Source organism: Nicotiana tomentosiformis, chromosome 6 (assembly GCF_000390325.3).
Source record: "Nicotiana tomentosiformis chromosome 6, ASM39032v3, whole genome shotgun sequence".
In the NCBI taxonomy this organism is placed as follows: Eukaryota; Viridiplantae; Streptophyta; class Magnoliopsida; order Solanales; family Solanaceae; genus Nicotiana; species Nicotiana tomentosiformis.
In genome coordinates, this window is record NC_090817.1 from 24,867,078 (window position 1) to 24,887,859 (window position 20,782).

General features: G+C 37.0%; 2 protein-coding genes across 2 annotated transcripts; both read right to left on the minus strand.

Moving 5' to 3' along the window:
* Nucleotides 1-397: 397 nt before the first annotated feature.
* LOC104114663 (gibberellin 20 oxidase 3-like) lies at nt 398-2,807 on the minus strand. The gene is made up of 3 exons (XM_009625156.4): nt 2,190-2,807; nt 1,376-1,703; nt 398-889 (listed from the first exon to the last, which is right to left on the minus strand). Exons 1-3 carry the CDS (start codon nt 2,684-2,686, stop codon nt 632-634), a joined length of 1,083 nt encoding a protein of 360 aa, XP_009623451.1. The 5' UTR covers nt 2,687-2,807; the 3' UTR covers nt 398-631.
* Nucleotides 2,808-3,898: 1,091 nt separating this feature from the next.
* Nucleotides 3,899-12,664, minus strand: LOC104114664 (uncharacterized). The gene is made up of 8 exons (XM_070177191.1): nt 12,067-12,664; nt 6,068-6,113; nt 5,786-5,835; nt 5,623-5,664; nt 5,246-5,359; nt 4,448-4,526; nt 4,279-4,350; nt 3,899-4,187 (listed from the first exon to the last, which is right to left on the minus strand). Exons 1-8 carry the CDS (start codon nt 12,585-12,587, stop codon nt 4,140-4,142), a joined length of 972 nt encoding a protein of 323 aa, XP_070033292.1. The 5' UTR covers nt 12,588-12,664; the 3' UTR covers nt 3,899-4,139.
* Between the last annotated feature and the right edge of the window lie 8,118 nt (nt 12,665-20,782).

A 20,782-nucleotide genomic window follows, 5' to 3' on the forward strand; every position in this document is an offset into this window, starting at 1 on the left:
GTTTTCTTCTGTTTATATAGAAGGGCAAAGCCGCGTGAGTTTAATGAGGGAAAAGTGAGTAGATATAGATTAGTTGAGTTATAATAACAGAAAGTGGGCTTTTTTATAAAATACAAAAGTTTAGGGTAATTTTTGAAATTTTTTTAAAAACCAAACGGTAATATTTTGGGCCAAAAACAGCTCTTAAGCTAGTTTTGGGATTTGAAAATTTGCCAACTAATGGATAAAATCTATAAACAAACAGGTATTTATCAAAAACAAATTGAAAAAAAAAATTACAAAATCTATGATCAAGCGGGGGCTAAGAGTGTTGGAGCTAGCTAACACGAAAAATGTTTATATTTGTGATTAAATCAATTTATATAATTAACTTTTGTGTGCATGTAAATGAAATTTTTTGTTTCTTCTATCTCGAATAAATTACAATAGAGCTCACTTTATGATTACTAATTTCTATTATAATCACGCAAATCACGGACAAATTCACTACCTTAATAACAAGTTCACACTTCACACATTTGAACTGAAATTTCATTTCCAGTCGTATTCACCCGAGACTTCTTATTCATATACTCTAGAGTATATTCACTTAACCGATAGTATTTTTACAAAATAGATTCTCTATCGATTTTCAATTAGAAATAAGGAATTTATTGAGGGCAACAGCTTTGCCCCTAACTCTCCTTGTAGTTAAAAGAAGATGCCTCAGTTCAGCCCATGTAAAAGATTCATATTTTCTTGGATTAGAAAATGGATTAATAAGCTGAGGAGGGCATTCAATAGTTGCACTGCTTGTTGGACTCATGAAATATGCTATTGATAGCCTCTGCTTCTCCTTATTCACTACTGCCCTGTGTATAACACTCTTTAATCTTCCATTTGTCCAAGCCTGCTAGAAAAACAAAAGGACTATAATTACTTGAAAGTTGAAAATACAAAGATGTGCATTTGCATGATGTAAGTCATTTTTTCATGAAATTCATGGAAAATAATTTCTTTCGAAAATGTTTTCTGGTGTTTATTGGTGAGTTATTTTTACTAAAAAGTACATATTAAAAATTAATAATAATATTACCAAATCAGATAGTACTTTGAAGAAACTTCTTGGTATTAAAAATTGATAGGAATAAGTAATAACAATGTCAAAATGTTGGTTGGAACAAGTGATGGGAAATTAAGATTTAAGATAATCGTAAAGAATTAAAATTGCTTCCGTCCATAAGTTAGGGACCTGATTTTTCGCTTTTTAATAGAAAATATTTTCCTGAAAAATGATTTCCGTCATACTGAAAGAAGGGGCGGAGCCAGCCCTTCTATAAGCTTCAAATTCTGGCTCCGCCTCTGCCGAAAAAGACACACATAGAGAGAGAATGACCTCAAGGGTGTCACCAATATTGATGACAAATGAATTTGCAAGAGGTCTAACACCAACCCATTGTTTGTCATTCTTGAGGACTTGAAGACCACCAACTTGGTCTTGATGCAATATGGTTAAGGTTTGGGGATCTGAATGAATCCCTATCCCTACTATCTTTTCTGGGAGAGGACAAGGAGGATATCTGCTTATCCTAAAATATGTAGCCTCCTTTTCTTCAAAGTTTTTGCTGAAGAAGTCATTTTCAAGGCCTAATCCATGTGCCAACATCTCAAATATAATCATTCCTAGCTTGTCCATTTCTTTCATGTACTCTATCATTGCATTGCTGTGTTATCAGAGTCAAAATCAGCATTTTTGGCATAAAAATATATAGTGCATCCATGCATATATAAATCTTGATTGTTGAGCCAATTAGCTCGATCAAAAGCAGCACATACAACAACATATCCAGTGTAATTCCACAAATAGCGAGTAGCACATTGGACTGAGTAAATAAAATTGTACTCTATCTAACGATTTAAACCTATATGAAGTATAGTCACACAACTTAACGGTTAACATAATAGTATTTATTAGAGCAGGCCTCGATTATGGATTAAAATCTTACTATCACCCTTCATCAAGATAGAATTTTAACATGTTTGGCCTATCAAAATGAATCAGACTCGTGCATGGAGGAGCATGTTGAAGATATAATAAAATAATAAAATCAATAATAAGTATTTTCTCAAACATATTATACATTTAGATTAGATCGTTACATAATTTAATATTGGATAGGATATAAGTTTTACATTGTATATATACGTACCTAAATGTGTGATATTGGTCACCATAGACCTTTTTCGCGAATTCGACAACCATTTCTGGTGACTGCAGCAGCTGTAACACTTCAGCCCAAGGCAAATTTTGCCCATACTCAGGATTTGAGGCATAATAACCCAATGGCAAATTTGATGTTTTGCCACCTTTGAGTTTTTGTTCCATAGGAAAATCAAAAAGCTCGTGCAAACGAGTGGTATAATTTTCAACAATTTCATTAGGCACCCCATGATTTACAAGCTTAAAGAATCCCCATTTTTCACTTGCTTTCACCATAACTTGACAGATATTTTCGTAAAATTCTTGATTTTCCCAAATACCATTGTTAAGACTAATCACTGGAATATCGTCGTTTACGCCTCCGAAATCGTCGTGCTTTAATGTAGGCCATTCTTCCTCAGACCAAATGAAGTTTTTGACTTGCATTTTGTTGTTTCCATTCATTGAAAGTGTATCAACGCTCTCTTCTTCAATTCCAGGTGACATTGTGAGTAAGTACTCAAGAATATGTATGACTTAACGTCTTTTGCGTCTCTGTATAACACTCTTTTGGTCCAATTACTCATATATGCAGAAAATTCGAGGTGTCTTTTTCGGGCTAGAGATAATATAAAGATTTAGGAAAAGAAAATGGGAATCTTGCATTGTTGAGAACTTTGTTATCTTGTGCAGAACCCTATTTACGTGCCCTTGTAGCCACCAATGTACCGAACAAAACATCTCTAGGATTCTTCGTTACTAAGACATCTTCTAAATGACAACTTTTTTTTCTGTGGAAAACGTTCATTAATCAAGACACATGTAAATGTCATGTTTAAGCAAATAAAAACTCTATGAATCTCGACCAAAAAAAAAAATGAAACTGAAAAGAAAAGCATCAGTATATCAATGATCTAGAAACTCTAATGGAAATAAAAATGAGCATAAAATACTGATGCACACTGGGTATACTGAGTTCAGCTATGGTTAAACAGATATGCTAACACCAAGCGTTACAATGGGATAGATAAGATACTTCTACCTTTAATTAAAGGTCTCGAGTTCGAGCTTGAAAATGAAAAAAATGTTAATAGGGAGTGTTTCCCTTTTAATGGGCCTAAAGCGGCGCCATTAGTCGGATTCCATGATGAGTATCAGACACGGCTGGAAAATTAAAAAGAAAAGATGTATGTTGAGTGCATCCTTTTCTATTGCCTTTCTGAATGAAATTAAGTTTCACCCATCATCAATACAAAAACAAACATAAAATGGAGCAAAGCATACTGATGCACATTCGGTATACTGAGTTCAGGTTTTGGCTTGTCGCCCCTTCCAGTAACAGATTCTCATTTGTTTTGTGCCTTTCTCATTTTCGTACTCTATTTTTTTTTCCTTTGACTTCTTGTATCTCATTACTTATTTGCAACGCTTCAAATACTAATCCAGATTTCTTAAAATAGAAATTGGTTTTGAGCTCCTTTAACATTCTTTCAATATACAGCATCAAGGGGAGAATTTTTCAGTAAACTCAGAGAACAGGTATGAGCAAGAAAATAGTATAACGGTTTCCACAAAACATGGCTAAGAGTTTACAGCGGTGCAATCCCAACCTATGAAGGAGAAGATGGCTGTTTAAGAAAAAATAGCAGCAAGCACAAGAAAAAAGAAAGCATGAGCTGAGGCGCTCGGGGACCGAGGGGCGGGGGATGACAGTCTAAATGCAAGTAATTTTGTCACTAGAGATTAACATCATTATGGTGGAGCAGAGTGTAAAAAGATGGAGGGCAGATAATGTTACAGAATAGTACATGAACCAGGTTTTAACTCAACTAGCCTAGTAATATCTAGTAAGACAGAAGCGCAGACTTGCTGAAGAATCTGCAATCATATTTGCTCAACAAAATGGAAAGCAGAACAAGTAGCCTAAGGCAGCCTAGAACAAAATTTTGAAGGACCTCATCTACATAGGAATATCGGGGTCCAAACGTCTTTGAATAGCAGCTGCAGCCTATCAGGACATCAGAAAATACGATCAATGACTGGAAAAAGAGTAGTGTATGATCAATTAGAGTCTCATGAAATGGCAGGATTATTCTCACCTCGAAGTTGCCAAGCTTATATTGATAAGCCATCTCTTCTTTTAATTGAGCTTGTTCTTTCATTGCTTGTGCCTTCAGAGATTCAAATTTACAAAAGAAAAAAAGGAATTGTCATATCACGAACTTTCACTTGTTATATGGAAAAGGACAAAGTTAGCAGAAAATATACCATTCCACTCTGCATCTCCCGCTTCAATGCTTCCACCTGTTCTTCTTTGTGCTTTTCACGTTCTCGCAGCAATTCTTGCCTACAGAAGCATATTAGGTAACAAATCAAGAACTAAGCCTATACAATTGAGTGCACAGATGAAACTTACCTTCTTTTTTCCCTTTCAATGACAAAAGCTATGCTCTATAACTTATCTTCAGTAAACAATACTCTAGTATGTTTAACTATAAGGTACTTGCTAACCTAGGATTATATGGCTTCCAGGATGCTAGAATAATACCACCATCTTTTGGCATTATAATGTGGTCCCACTTCTGAAAGATTAAACTACGGTAATGGCGCAAAGCTATAAGCTATACCACTACGGAAGGATAGTGATTCTGTTAAAAGAGTTTCAAAGAGCAAGACCACATTAGAACAATGGAAGGTTTCTTGGTGACTCCCAAATGACTTCATAGTTTTCTTTTTTTTATAAAATCTGTTGTTTTATTATCGGAACTCGTGGAATAACGGGCACACCCCTCTAGCCTTCTCCAATTTAATACCAGACTTGGTTCCCATACAGGATTCAAATTCGTGACGTGCCCCCAATTGACTTCATACTAGTCATAGTAGCCAATCTAAAAATGACCGTTTTTAATGAAACGGCGACAGAGACTCTGGCCAGTAAGTAGCATGAATTGGAATCATGAAAGTTGGTTCCAGATGATTCAACGAAGCAGGACTTCCAACATCAGCAAATAAATGCCAACTTACAAAAGAGAGCAAAGAATGTTAAGCAGCACATAACTAACTTACCTGCGCTGTTCTTCATCATCGAAGACGGTACGTTCAGTATCCACGACCTTCTTGATACCTCTTTTGTTTTCCTTTTCCATTTTACGTCTATAATAGGCATCAAGGTTATAATACCTGCAACCATGAAGAATAACAAAAGTACTGTTAGATGATTAAAAGCATTGCAATTGCTGACACACTTGGATAAAAAGCATCTTTACACCTGTCTCTGTGTGTATGTACAAACACACAACTTCCCAGAAGGAACTAGAAGCTTCACACCCAAACATCCAAACTCTATACGATATTCATAATCAATATAGAACGGAAGCCCCACACCTCACCCAAAAAAAGCAAAAAGAAAAAGAAATTGGATTGAAATAGTGCAGTAGCCTTACTTTTTAGAAGGGAAGGTTGCAGTATTATGATCCTCCATGAATCTACACAATAACTGACTGTCAAAAACTGGAAGTTCCTTGCATATATTGCTTAAAAAGAGGTATAGAAAAGGGAGGATCAAGCGCTAATAATAACTAACTTTTCCCTTCTCGATTTACTTACTGCTTGAATAATTGCTTCTCTTCCCAGTTTGGCAGACTCTCCAGATTCACCTATAAATGACACGAGCAATGAAAACTTCCACAACTAGATGTAATATCTTATACAGACTTGTCTAGAAAGAGAACATAGATAAGTATTGTGCAATGGGAGCTTTTTCAGGAGGACCTTTGAAAATGCACTATAGTGCGCTAGAAAGAAAATGTTTGACCTATTCAAAAAATTTATAAAAACAATTCTCGCATGAATGATCAACATGCATAGGCTTAAAGAGTCACTATGTACCTGCTTTATTTCTGCTAACCATGCGGTAAACTCTGGTCGCTTGTTCCTACAATAAAGAAACATATAAAAGTTGAGTAGGGCAGCAAGGACTAATTCTGGCTACACCCCTGTAAAATTATTTATAAACTTAATATCAACACTGCAACTGCCTGAAATACGGAGGAAGAGGATCTGGGTTATTTTGGTTTTTCCTTTTTCTTTTTTTCCTGTTTTGTTTGGGCAGGGGCTTTTGTTCATCCCTGATGATATTAGGGCAAAAAGAGCTACTATAAAGACTGACCGGAAAGAATACAGGACTGTAACAAAGGCAACAATGACAAGAAAAAGCAACTAAAATTGAGATAAGATTACTCGGGAGGTTGGAGACTGGAGTGCAGTAATTACGATGGCATAAGTTGCATGGGGCAGCAAATGGATGACTAGTCAAGGCTGATAAAGCAACTTTCAAAGATGAGATACGAATACCTCTTTTCCTTCTTTGTTTGTTTTCCTGAAGAATAAGATCTCTATGGTGAAGTTAAAAATATGCAGCCTAAGCGAAATGTTTAGTAGTTTGGTTTGGCTACCAAAGCTTAGTCGGGCAATAGTTTGGCTGATCATTGGGCGGTTACATGTTCTATATGAAACTCAAAAGCTACCTGCTTGCACCACCTTTGGTGCTTTTATTCACTTGCAAGAGGAAAAGAAAAACAATATGTTCTGCTTACATCAAAAAAGGATACAGCACATTAAATGCCATGTAAGTAGTAGTCAGTGTTTTAAAAGGCGTGGGCGTAAGGCGAGGCGTTTTACATATGCCTCAGTGAGGCGTAAGCCCCGAGGCACGGGGCGTAAGCCCCATAGGTATTTAATTTTTAATATTTTATAAAATAATATAATGATAGTAAATATTTATAAACAGATAAAATTGCATAAAAATTGAAGAAAACTATATATATATATATATATATATATATATATATATATATATATATATATATATAGCATGATTCTTAAGTATAACTAATGCATACAAATCACGTATAACGTCTTTAACTTTCAAATTATTAAAAACTTACAATTTCTTTAAAAAAAAATGATCAAACTCCACATTTTACCTTCCTAAAAGTAAATAATTAATAAAATCTTATTAGTACGATAATTTTCTTATAATTGTTGTGGCGATACTAATATTGTCTCCCTTTGCTTTGCATCTTTCTTCCGGATTTCATGGTGTTCCTATTTTTCCTATGATTGTTGTTGTGATACTAATATTGTCTCCTTTTTGTCCTTTTGTCTTTTTGTTTTTTTGAGCCGAGGGTCTTTCGGAAACAGCCTCTCTACTCCTTCGGGGTAGGGATAAGGTCTGCGTACACACTACACTCCCCATACCCCATTAGTGGGATTTTACTGGGTTGTTGTTGTTGTTGTTGTTGTTGTTGTTGTTATTAGTACGATAATTAAAATATTACTCCTTCATGAATAAATACAAATTAGTTTAAGATATCAAATTAATAAAAGTGTATAACAAGGAGGGACAAATGAACTAAAACACGACCAATAACAAGTGAATATATAAATTCGCAATACTATGTCTCATTATTAGAGTTATGCTCAATCTTCATATTTCTATCGATGAATAAAACTTTTATCATTAATTTGTTAAAGAATTTTGAAGGTCAACGATATTAATTAGGAAATTCGACACGTGATTTGCGTTAGAACTGTTAGGTGATCCCCGAGCGTTGGGCGTTAGGCGTGTTTAGGGCGCACGGTCGAGCGCTTGGAGCGTAAGCCTCACAGAACTAAGCCCCAGGGCGTTTTGCAAGTGCCCCGCCCTGGGTCGAGCCCCGGGCGAGTCCCAAAAATGCCTTTTAAAACACTGGTAGTAGTAGACATATAATCTATATTACTAAGTTTTCTCGGCACATGCAACGCACATCTATGTTGCGTGGAGTGTGTTATCAAAGGCGCGCTTAAAAGCACGCTTAAGCCCTAAAGCGAGGCTCAAAACCCGTTGAGCGCTTCGCCTCGCTTAACGGGCGCTTCAGTGTGTCATCAAGGCACTAAGGCATGCTTTTCCTTGCCAATAAGCGCAATCCTAAAGAGGCGACACTAAACAATTGATATTTCACTTTATCGTAAATTCTCTTCAATTTTTGTCCATATATATTTAGTATTCATGCTTATAGATATTAGTCTTGAACTACACATACATATTTGTAGTTTTACTCTATTTGCGCCTTTCTTCCTTAAAGTCCACGCTTTATTTGCGCTTTGCACTTAAAGCCCTAACAGACCTTAGAGCTTTTCTGCGCTTTTCGCCTTTGATAACAGAGGCGCGAACTCTCCAAAATGCTACCGCACCCGTGTCTGATCCTCCAAAAATACATTACTTTTGGAGAATCCGACACGCACCCGGCGACATTTTCGGAGAGTCCGAGCACCATAGACGCACATGTATGCCGAGTCTTGTGGTATACGGCTTTGCAAAATAGTATCAATATTATTATAAATAATCGACACAGGTGGGACACGGAAAGTGAATAGTCCGAACTTAGGCTATAAATCATCTCACTAACAGTAAAACTAAAAGTTTAAAGTTAAATTAAAATAAATAGATAACCCCTTAAACTTGTCAAAAAATTTCATTTAGACATTTCTACTTCAGTAATGACCATCTGAACACTTATCTTATTTTAATTTTTTGAGCACTTGATGCTGAAATGGCAAGTTGAGTGTTTTTTACCCGGAATGAGGCGTGTGAGATATCATTGAAATGGCTAATTGCTAAACTGTGGTTCTTCAAACTGTCTTTCCCATCCTCACTACCGAAAAAGCTAGTGTTCCCTTCATCTTCCATTTTCATCATTATGAAAGAGCTTCAAAAAGTGGGAAGAAAAGAAATTCTACCTTCCTTATACTTAATCTCACTTATTCTCAGTACCTTGCAAAATTAGAAGAAAAATTTTAAGACTAAGAATTAGTTTACAAATGTAATAAATATTACACTGAAAGAAGCCAGCTTAACACTTTTATCCTCATGGGTATGTTTTTTCACTGTACCTTAAGCCTTAATCTACCTCTGGCGTCTTAAGAACTTTGAAGTGTCAGTTGAAACTCTCCCCAAGTTTACTTGTATCTAACTGCTAAGTTCCCGGCCAAATACATTATTGCACTTTCTAATTATATTCTTAGTACATAAGATATGTTTTTAGGCTATGAAATCAGGGTAATTCGTTTTTACCATATTTACTCCTCCTGCACTATTTTCTATATCCTTCGTCTTTTTCCTTTTGTACTTCTGTACATCCATGAATTTTAGATCTGTTCTTTTTTTTCTCACACCAAGCTAGAGTTCCATCTGTGTTTTGAAAGCATTGTCTAATTTAGTTTCGACTGTTAGCTCCTGAAACAAAGACCCTGAAGTTAGCTCCTGAAACAGAGACCAAGATCTCGTTGTTGACATGGAAATTGGATACTTGGGGCGGTTGTGGCGGCAGCATGCAATGAGAGGCATGAGTTGGCTTTTTCTGATAAAGATAACCAAACAAGAAAAATAAAAGGAAGAGAAGGGGTATTGCTAGAGTACTAAAAATCGAAGGAGAAAAGACCAAGAAGTCAACATGTACCTTCTTGCCAAGGTGTCTTTTTATTCTTCTCCTTTTAATCACATGTCTGCTTTTTATTTGTCTGATTGCCATGTCATTGGCGTTTGTATTACACGCATTTGGATTTGTTAACTCTTGTGTCCACCGACACATATTTGACATGTACAAGTGTTCAAGTTAGAGATGTCCAAATGAAATTTCGTGCCAAGTTTGAGGGGCTATCTATGTATTTGGCCTAAATTATTTCTAAATAAGAAAGTATGACATTCTATTTGGAACGGACTAAACAGAAAAGTATGACACATAAGTTGGACACAGGGATTAGTAACTAATTTGTCTTTAAGGTAAACTAAAAGTTATCTAATATTAATAGTTCTAAATCTCACACTTCTTCCTGCCCAAACCTAAAGCTCAAAGGTGATAAAAGGTGATCAGACCTGGCAAACTTCATACTTACAAGAAATCCACCGGCCTCATTCTAAGTTTTTTTTTTTTTTTTTTTTTGACAAGGTAAAAATCTTATTAATAAGGTACCAAGATGGTACAATAAAAACATCCCAAATTACAACATCAGCAAACTATTCTCCCCCTCCTAACACCTCTAGAAAGTCCATAAATTGATTCAGATTTCCTAACTGGCTACATTTACACCAAAAATACAGATTATGAAGACATATATTCTTAATTCTAATAATGTTATTTCTATGTCCTTCAAAGCAAGCCTTGTTTCTTTCCAGCCATAAGGTCCATAGAATGCACAATGGAATGGTCTCCACATTTGTTTCAGCCTTCTAGGTACTCTTTGGGATTGCCAAGTTTCTAATAAGCCCGTCACAGATTGAGGCATCACCCAAGAAATACCACAGATGCTAAAAAATAGATCCCAGCAGTGCCTAGATACTCTGCAATGCAGAAGAAGATGATTCACTGATTCTTGCTCTTCTTCACATAGGTAACACCTATTGCACAGGCTAAAACCTCTTCTCTGCAAATTTTCCAGAGTTAAACACGCTCCCCAGGCTGCTATCCACCCAAAACAAGCTACCTTAACTGGAGCTCTGGTTTTCCAAATAATCTTCCAAGGCCAGTAGTTATCTCTGTGATTTGACTGTTCTATCAACCTGTCGTAACAGCTTGTCGTAACAGCTTTTCACAGAGAAAGTTCTATCCTTGCCGACAGTCCAAATCAAAGAATCAACCGGCCTCATTTTAAGCTTGAATCAACCAATAGTTTTGGGCATATACATTTCTTTAATAAAGATGACCTTCTTCACTTTAAGGACAATGACTAAAGCAAACTAATCGTTTGTTTAATTTTTCTATATGTTGGTGCTCAAACAAATAGGGACAAGCTGCTCTACCCTAACAGCTTGTTTGGACGGTTGTTACCCATCGTTTTATAATGTATTGTATTGTGTTGTATTGTATTGTATCGTTTTATAAATACAATGTTTGGATAGATTGTATTGTTTGCGGTTGTTAAATAACATTTTGCTGTTTGATTTGAATGTATCGTACTGTACTGTAACTGATAAGTTTACTAAAATACCCTCAATTGTTTAAATATTAAATTTATCAAGAATTATGCATAAAAATAATTTAAGAAAACCCCTTTCTACTAATTTATCACCAAATATGTCTTATAAATAGATTAAGCAATTAAATTCATGCAAATTCTAACAAAATTAGCAATTTTACGTTGGAGTTGGAAGCGTCAGAAGTTCTGGAAAAAAGGGACGAAGACAAAGTATGTTATAGATGGGAGATTTTGAGTTAAAATAATAAATTTAAAAAAAAAAAGGGTAAACGGTAAAAATAGAATTATGGAATAATAAGTTAGGACATAACTGGAAAGAAAAATAGAAAACAATCTCACCACATCAAATCGGTTGTTTCAAAAAATAAGACTTTTTATTGTTCCGGAACAATGAATTTAACAATACAATACAACCAATTTTAATGAAACAATCAAAACAAACATTGTTTTGAGATAACAATACAATACTATACAACGAGTAACAACCATCCAAACAAGCTGTAAGAGTTTATGTTCTATGCAAACTGCAGAAAATATTTACACAATCAAGTACTTAGGTGTGTTACAGAAATATCTTTCGGAAAATGCTTTCTGGACGATAAGTGTTTGTGTTGCTTTGACATTATCAATCCATAACACCCAAAAAATTCACTACAACACTTTCCTATCTTCTAAACATTGTTTGTTGTCAATCTGAATATTTTTCACTCGCCAGTTAAACATTGGAAAACATTTTCCAGGAAATATTATCCAAAAATGACTTATTTTGTGAAGTGTTGTAACTCATTACCATTTGATTGGAACATGTAAGCAAAGTAACACTAGTAACACTTAAATTAAAGTGAAGCCAAGAAAGGAGAAAAACAACTTACCACATATCAGTTTCCTTGATAATTCCATATTTGCCCCATGAATTCGTAACAGCACCAACTTTCCCCTTCTCTTTCTTCTTCTTCTTCTTCTTTCTCTCCTTCTTCTCTTTCTCCTTTCTTTTCCTCTTCTTCTCCTTCTCTTTCCTCAGCTTTCGTTTCTTCTCCTTCTCTTTTTCCTCTCTTCTTTTCCTCTCTCTCCTCTTTCTTCGCCTCCTCTCATCCTCCGACTCATCCGAATACTCCGAACTACCCGACTCCGTATCTGAATCTGAATAAGAATCTTCGGAGTCCGAATACGAATCTTCTCCGGATGATGAAGAATCCGAATCCGACGAATCGTCCCGTGATCTTCTCCTCGAACTTCGACTTCGACTTCTCTTGTGCTTTTTCGCTTCTCGTTTCGGTTCTTGTTCGGGTTCAGATTCGGATTCGTACTCCGTTTTGGATTTTGATTTGTGACTGTGTCGTTTAAATGGAGCTCCGTTTTCCTCTTCCGGAGTTTCTGTTCGCTCTTTTGCCATTGTGAGGTTCGGCTCAAAGGAAGTGTTGAGAGGAGTTCCAAAATGGAGTTCAGAACTGAGACTTTGGACTATTCATTAAAACTTAAAGGGATTAGTCACTTATGACCAATTAAGTTTAGGGATTGATTTATTCGTCCTTTTTATATGATACTGAACAAATAAAATCCTTTAAATTTACAAAATAGGACACTTTAGGTCCAAGATAGGAATTTTAAATCAAGGTTAGCGAAATAGGTCAAGGGAGTATATTGAGATGGATGGGGTCCATTCACTTTTAATTACACTAGTATTAGTACCCGCGCAAAATATCAAATTATGATTTGAGTTATATTTGCAAATTATGTTAAAATTTAAACTTTTTAGATAAAAATTATATATAATTATTAGATATCAGTTAAGAAACAGGACATGAGTGTGTGTGTGTGTGTCAACCTAATCTTGACTCATTTTAAGGTTGCCACTAACTGGCTTAAGGAGAGGATTTTTTCCTCTCCTTTTGTGGTCCTATTCATAGTTTGAGTGCTTTTACCACAATTTTAATCTAATCTTAAGTTCAAATTATTTTTTCCTTCTATTTCTAATATTAAATATTTTTAAATTTTTAATTATTGCTATTATGTTACCTAATATATAGTATTTCATATTTTCATGTGGCCTTCATTAACTTTCCTCTTTATTTAATATCATTATCCATTTATACCTTTTAATATAATATAGATCAATATGTGATTTTTTAATCTTAATATAAATATTTATATTATTTTAAATTAATACTCGAAGTTGTTAAATTATTTAAATTTATTAATAATATTTTTAAGTATTATATTGTAAAATTTCTAATATTTTGATTTAATTATTTATTATTTATTATTTATTATTAATTAATTAAGAAATAAGATATATGTGACTTTTTCTGGTTATGACATATGGCTGAATTAGTTATTAGATAATAGTTAATTAGTTATTATATTACATGTAGCTAATTTTAAGGTTGCCACTTGGCCTAAGGAGAGAGCTTTTCACTCTCCTTTTAATTATATATAGATAATATTTTTAAGTATTATATAGTAAAATTTCTAATATTTTGATTTAGTTATTTATTATTTATAATTAATTAATTGAGAAATAAGTTATATGTGACTTTTTCTAGTTATGCCATATGGCTGAATTAGTTATTAGATAATAGTTAATTAGTTATTATATTACATGTGGCTAATTTTAATGTTGCCACTTGGCCTAAGGAGATGGTTTTTTCCTCTCCTTTTAATTATATATAGATATAGATATAGATATAGATATAGATATAGATATTTTGGGTTTGAACTTGTTCCTTGAGTCGAAGGTTTATGGAAAACAACTTCTCTATCTTCACAAGGTAGGGGGTAAGGTCGGCATACACATTACCCTCCTCAGATCTCACTTGTGAAATTACACTGAATACATTTGTTTACCCTCAAAATTGGATAATAATTAAATTTGTAAGTAGTTTTAAGGATACACGGATTAATTTGATACAAAACGATAAATTGGATTAAAATGAACGAATAGAAATACAATAAATTCAAATCACGCGGGGAAGATGTCCTCAGCCGTAGTGAACTATTTGCCCTAGACCCGGGCTCACAATGGTCAATATTGATGAATGAAAGAAAAGCTTAGAATAACGGTGAAATAATAGTATATTGCCTTGGAATGCATGTTACAACGTGCTTAATGAATCATCAGATCCCCTTTATATAGTAGGGGAATTCTACTCTAAATATAACTCTATAAAAGGTTTTAAAAAAAAAATTTGTTTAACTAATTGCCGGTTCTTCATCGATACGTGCCGAGATCTACTCCGTGATATCCGGCCGATCACGGATATTACGGCCTCCTGTTGGTCGTGCTTGATTGCCCGACGACGCTCTCCTAAGTCCTTCACGTTTTAGGTCGATCTCGAATCATGACTCCGATATTACCGAGGGTCAATGGTCGGCCCTCGTACTCTGACTCGAGGATATCTTTGCTTCGATTCCGATCTTTCATAATCATATCTCGAGCTTGTTTTACCCTGTTGGAAGCGGGAGTGTATCATGAGCCCGATTTTTACCCGTACACAGATAGTCCCCTCGTTTTTCGAAAAGTAAGCTGATGAGAAAAAACATGAGCGTCCCGATTCCTTCTTCGATACACCGTGACATAAACGACAAAAAACCCGAAACCTCTCGTCAGTCATGTCATAATGGCATTAAATGCATGTCAGCCACTGGTCGGTTATCCCTAGAGGCGAAGCTTCACGGCACCGCTATAAATAACCCATCCTTCATTTATTTTTTACTTTACATTGAACTGTCTACCCTCGTACCCTCAGGATTTCACTAATCTCTTTCACATTGTAGCATTTTTACCTTTGATATTTGAGATTCCTTTGAAATCATTCTCAACATCCACTTTCAGCCTTTTTTTTTTGTCTCCTCCGAGCTTTCCTTTATAACAATGGAAAAAAACTCAAAATCTGTTCCCTAAAAGGTTGCTTCTACCTCCCAAACGGCTGCCGGAACCAACGAAACTACTTCCGATGTGGTCGACCTCGAGAGATCTGCTGCTAACATGATCATCGATGAACCGACTCTTGAACCTCCCTCAAAGATGTTCATTCCCGGGGGTTGTTCGGTTGCTGATGACTTCAAGGTCGAGAAACCTTCCTCGGTGTAGGGTCGGTGTGAGGAGGCATCGAGATTTATTTGCTCGATCACTGAAGACGATCTCCCCTTAGTATAAAAGGATTGTAACCGGGCCGATAAAGACATAGTGGTCCCCGACTCTGAGGAGGCCATTACTACATATATTTATAGATACCTAAGTGTCTACACTTATCCCTTTATGCAGGGCCTGGTGGATTCGGTCATCATAAACTTCTGCAAGAGGTATGAGGTATGTCTCGACCAAATTCACCCTTCACTGTGGAGGATCGTGATCCTCCTCCGATTTTTTGTAAATAAAATCGATTCGTTCACCTTCACCATTGATCATCTTCTCCGTTTATACAGTCCCCGAATTTTTCGGATGGGACTGATAAAGCTTGTTCGCCGGGCCAACAAAGCCCCATTTTCGAGTATCGATAAAGACTGGGACCGAGGTTGGCAGGGTTGTTTTGTCCGGGTATGGACCTCGAATTTGATTCCGGTTGAATCCATGCCATTTCCCGAGAAGTAGAATACATCACATAAGTAAAACTTTCCCTCGAACGTTGATTTCGTGTTCATCTCTCTTTTTCTCATTGGTATTCGTGTTAGTGCAGCTGTTAACCGAGTTCCAAATGTTGTTCCTCGACTCAAGGAGTGGGTCGAAAGTATTGTCTCACAAATGCCCTACTCCGAGCTCTCGTGGCATAAACTCTCGAAGAGTCGTTGGGAGGCTCGTTCCTATGGTAAGATTCCTTTCCAGAGTAGGTTGTGTTAGGCTTCTTCCCTACGTTCTTATTTTCTTTATTTCCCTTTTGCAGGTTGGCCTAAGACCGTCGAGCTTAGACCCTCGGTTGGGGACGAGGACTTACCTCCCGGTTCTTCTGCTTCGGGATAGCTCGGAGCCACAGCAGGGGAGAAGAAAAGAAAAAGGGCTTTGAGTTCACCAAGCTCGGAGAAAAAGAAAATAATGAGGCTGGTTCATAAGCCAAAGGGAACTTCCAGCTCCCGAGTGCTTGACTCGGAATCACTCCTCCAGCTCAGAGATGAGCCTGAGGAGGATGACATCTTCATGGCCCATGTGCCATCTGCCCCCGAGGAACGGGTGGCAGCCGAGAGGGAAATAACTGAGGCTAATCTCCCTTAAGTTCACAAGGCTGCTGCCGAGGTAAGGGTCTAGGACTCGTGAGATGTCAGTCCTGCCCCGCCCGACGTGATAGATATTTCAGGATCGCCTTCGTTCACAGAATCGATGTTCGATGAAGCTCGAATGACGAAGGAACGGTCCCATGAGGAGGCCCATGAAATGGATGATCCCCTCTGAGTCTTCTTTGACGGTATAGACTCATCCGCCCCGGAGGATTTTACCGGGTTGGGTGAGTTAGAGGTATCGAAGAAAAGTCCATCTTCGGAGGCCGGCGGGTTGATCTTGAGCCTGAAATTAACCAACCGATTCCCCACTCCGAGCACGGATCCTGGTCGGAAGCGGACTATCGTCATCACCATTCTGGAGGATGCCCGGATCTTTTCCGCCCCTATAGGGATAGCCAGTTATATCTGGTGTCTGGTGACTGAAGAAGACCAAGCCAAAATGAACGAGGTAGACGCGCCATGCCTATTCAACGAAGCACAACAGACGCTGAACCAATAACTCTTGATAATTTCTGATGATTCCAATATCTCTTATAATATTTGAACTAATTTTTTGATAATTCTAATATCTTTTCTCGTATTTGCAGGCCTCGGTGCTCCGCCACAAGACCTTCCTACGGTACCGGGATGAGATGAGCCAACTCGAGGCCAAAGTCAAAGAGCTTGTTGAGAAAAGAGGCATGTATAAACTTTTTAGTGAGCAACATGAGGGTGAAATCAAGAGCCTCCGAGCCGAGTTGGATGCAGCTCAGAAAGAACATGCCGACCTGTTGGAACAGGTAAAAATCTTTGAAGTTAGTGATGATGAGCTAGACACGTTGTCTAACGGTCAGAATCCATAGGTCCAACAGAAGATTGATCGAGTCGACCAGCTCCAGGCTGAGATGGACGAAGTCAAAGCCATGGCCGAGGAGTGGAAAGGCAAGATGGACCGATTGGCTTCAGAAAAGTAGACTGCCCGGGAGCAGCTGGCCTTGGCGGAGGACCAACTTTGATAGGCGAAGGAGAAAGTTGAGATCTGGTCCCGAGAAATCAAAAACCTCTAGTCTCAATTGGGCTCAGCCATTACCACCCGAGAGACCCTTGTCAAGGAGCTCGAAGCAGCCAGGTCAGAGGCGGAAACGACTAGGGCCGACGCTAAAGAGATGATGGCTCGGTACAAAGCCGATGTTGAGGCAGCTCAGGAGCGCCTAAAGGCCATAGTCGAATATGTGAAGTGGCAGTCTCGGAGGGAGGCTCTCGAGGAAGTTCATGCTCGGGGGTTCAATTTATCAGCCAAGCTTGAAAATATTAAGAGGCTCAAGGCCGAGGACAAGGAGTTGGCCTACCCCAAGGATGAGGAAGATTCCGAGGGTTCGGACGGATCCGAGGATGGGGAAGATTCTGATGGCCCCGGTGATGAGGCGAGCTCTAGTGAGGATCAGGCTTCTTAGGTGCCTTGTAATTTTTACTTTTGTACTTTTGCATTTTGTTGAGGCCATTTGGTCTTTGTAAAGATTTACGTATATATATATATATATATATATATATATATATATATATATATATATATATATATGACTTTTTCCGTTCGGCAAATTTCAAGCTTGTTTCTTTTTGCTTTTTTCTTTATGATTGCAAAGATTTCGGATGCCTTAGAACGTAATATTTAGGTCTTATTCGGAGGTTCGAACAATGTTCGTTTTTTATTTTATTTTTCTTAAGACTCGTGAGGTCTTGGTATGACCGGAAGCTTTCCCCGAAGTGTTTACTTAGAAATTTTTATAATTTTGCCGAGGGTAGCCTTTGAATCGGTTTAGAAATTTTGAAGGCCTTATGTTTCGGATATAGATCTCCGAGCCGTTCTAGGATGGTCGTAGACTTTTAAGTTCGGGGGTTGCCCAATGGGCTTATTACCCCGGGCTTCGTAGCCCGAACTGTCCGGGCTTACCCATGATGATAGTCCCTGAGCGGGGGTGATCTCTTGGATTCGGACGGAGGTGGCCCTTGGGCCCGATGTCCTTAAGGTACAAAATTCAGTAGTTCTTAAGAGACAAAATATGTATCTGTAAGGTAGAAACTTTTTTTTATTTTTGTACAATATACAAGATTGCAAATGTGTACAAGTTTCATGTTGTGGCTTAAATAGTCTATATGGGCACGGTTCATTTGACAGTTTGGCCCTTACAATAAATCCTATCCACCAAACCCAGACTTGTCTGAGCATGCAGTTTCCTTCCTTGCTAAAATCATTACCCCGGGGTGATGGCCCCCAGTATTCGAGGTCGATCTTAGAGAGGGCTCGGATATTGTTGATGCGAACCTTGACTCCGGTTCATAGTCGGTCTTCAATTCTAAGTTAGTACGATCCACTGTTGCCTCGTTAAAAATCTTTCCGGAAAACCCATTTGGGACAAAACCAGTTCAAGGGAAAAAGAGTGCAACGCGTGCTTTCAGGCCTAATAGTTGCATCATTCCTTGGTCGTCACTTGCAAGTGTTAGTCCAACCCGTAAAATATTTAAAGAAAGGTAATGAATGGGGTCGTACCTTAGCAGTAGTATCATTTTATCACGACCCAAAATCCCACCACAGACTAGGCAAGCCGATTTCTATTACATTTTAAAGCCATTTTTTTTAACTAACAGCAGAAATAATTATAATATACAACCTCCCAAGACTGGTAGTACTGAGTCACGAACTCTAACTGAATACATGGAATGATCACGAGGACTGAATATACAATACTGTTGATTAAAAATTAACAGTACAATAAAATGAAAAGACTCCAAGGGACTACGACGACCAAGCAACTCTACCTTGAATCCTTACGGTCCCGCTTTAACTCTGCTCAAGTCCGATATCTTCGATAACTGGCTCTGCACAAAAATGTGCATAAGTGTAGTATGAGTACGCCACGGTCGGTACCCAATAAATATCAAGACTAACCTCAATGGAGTAGAGACGAGGTATAGTCAAGACACTCACTAGTCTAATAGCCTGTGCAGTATAATGTACAAGATAGTAGGAAATAGATAACAATAAGGATATCATAAAACAACCAGTGATATGCACAGCAAGACAACACAACACCATTTAATATCGCTCAATAAATAATAATAATACAAGTACACCCAATTAAATCAAAATTTTTAAATAAATGTCATTCGCATATAATTCTACCAAATACTCTCTTTCAAATATAATTTTTCTCAAATAAATATCTTTCAAATATAATTCTTTCATAATAAAGATCCTTCCAAATAAATATTTTGAATATAATTCTTCAATTAAAAAGTCACCATGTGACACCTCATTTCATAATCATAAAAATACGGGTCTCAGCACATTTTCATATTTTTCATAAACACGGGTCTCAACCCATTTTTTATATCTCCACGGCACTTCATGCCCATAATTAAATCATCATATTTTTCCTGCACGGACAACTCACGTGCCAAATATCATTATCATTTAATCACAGCACCGCGTGCCCACATTTCATATCACAACCACATGGACAATTCACATGTCAATATCCTCAATGTATATAAGATCCACATGATCAATTTATTTCCACTAAAGTGAGTTTAAAAGTTTTTTAATCAAGTAAGAAATCAACAAAGAATTGAATTTATTTTTAAAAATTATTTGGATGAAGAAAATAACTTTGCACTTATATCAAAACATCAGATAAACTACTGGTTTGGTTGTAAAATTATTTAATTTAAAACATAATAATAATTCCTTTATTTAAATCAACTCAATCATCGAAAATCAGTAAGAAAAATCAGAAATATACTTCTTCAGAGTCTCGTGCTAAAAAGCCAAAGTTAACACAATACAACTAGGAGCACAAAAACACATAATAATAAAGTCAACTAGTACATCATGGAAGAAGACAAGAATTTACATATTAAATGAAACAAAATCACCCAAGGCAAGAACATGAATAAAGAAATATCAACAGGGCACTCCCGAGATAACGCCTCGTAGTCCCAAATCATAAATAAATTCACAATATCTCATTTACTTAAATCACCGCGGGAGCCTTGACATTTAATTTTAAAAAAATTATTTTCCCAAAATAGCATCCCGCGTTTTAGCCACCCTTATCACACCGCATGACTTCTAGTAGCTCCCCTACTAGCCATGCGTTTTAAGCCACCCTTATCTCACCGCATGCATTTCAACACCCTGACCTTATATCACCGCATGACTTCTAGTAGTTCCCCTACTAGCCACGCATTTCAAGCCACCCTTATCTCACCGCATACATATCAATATCACAATATTTCACAAATCGCACCTCAAGTCCCTAAATATCACAACATAATATAACTTGCACCTCAAGTGCCCAAATATTACAGCATTTCACAAATTGCACATCAAGTGCTCAA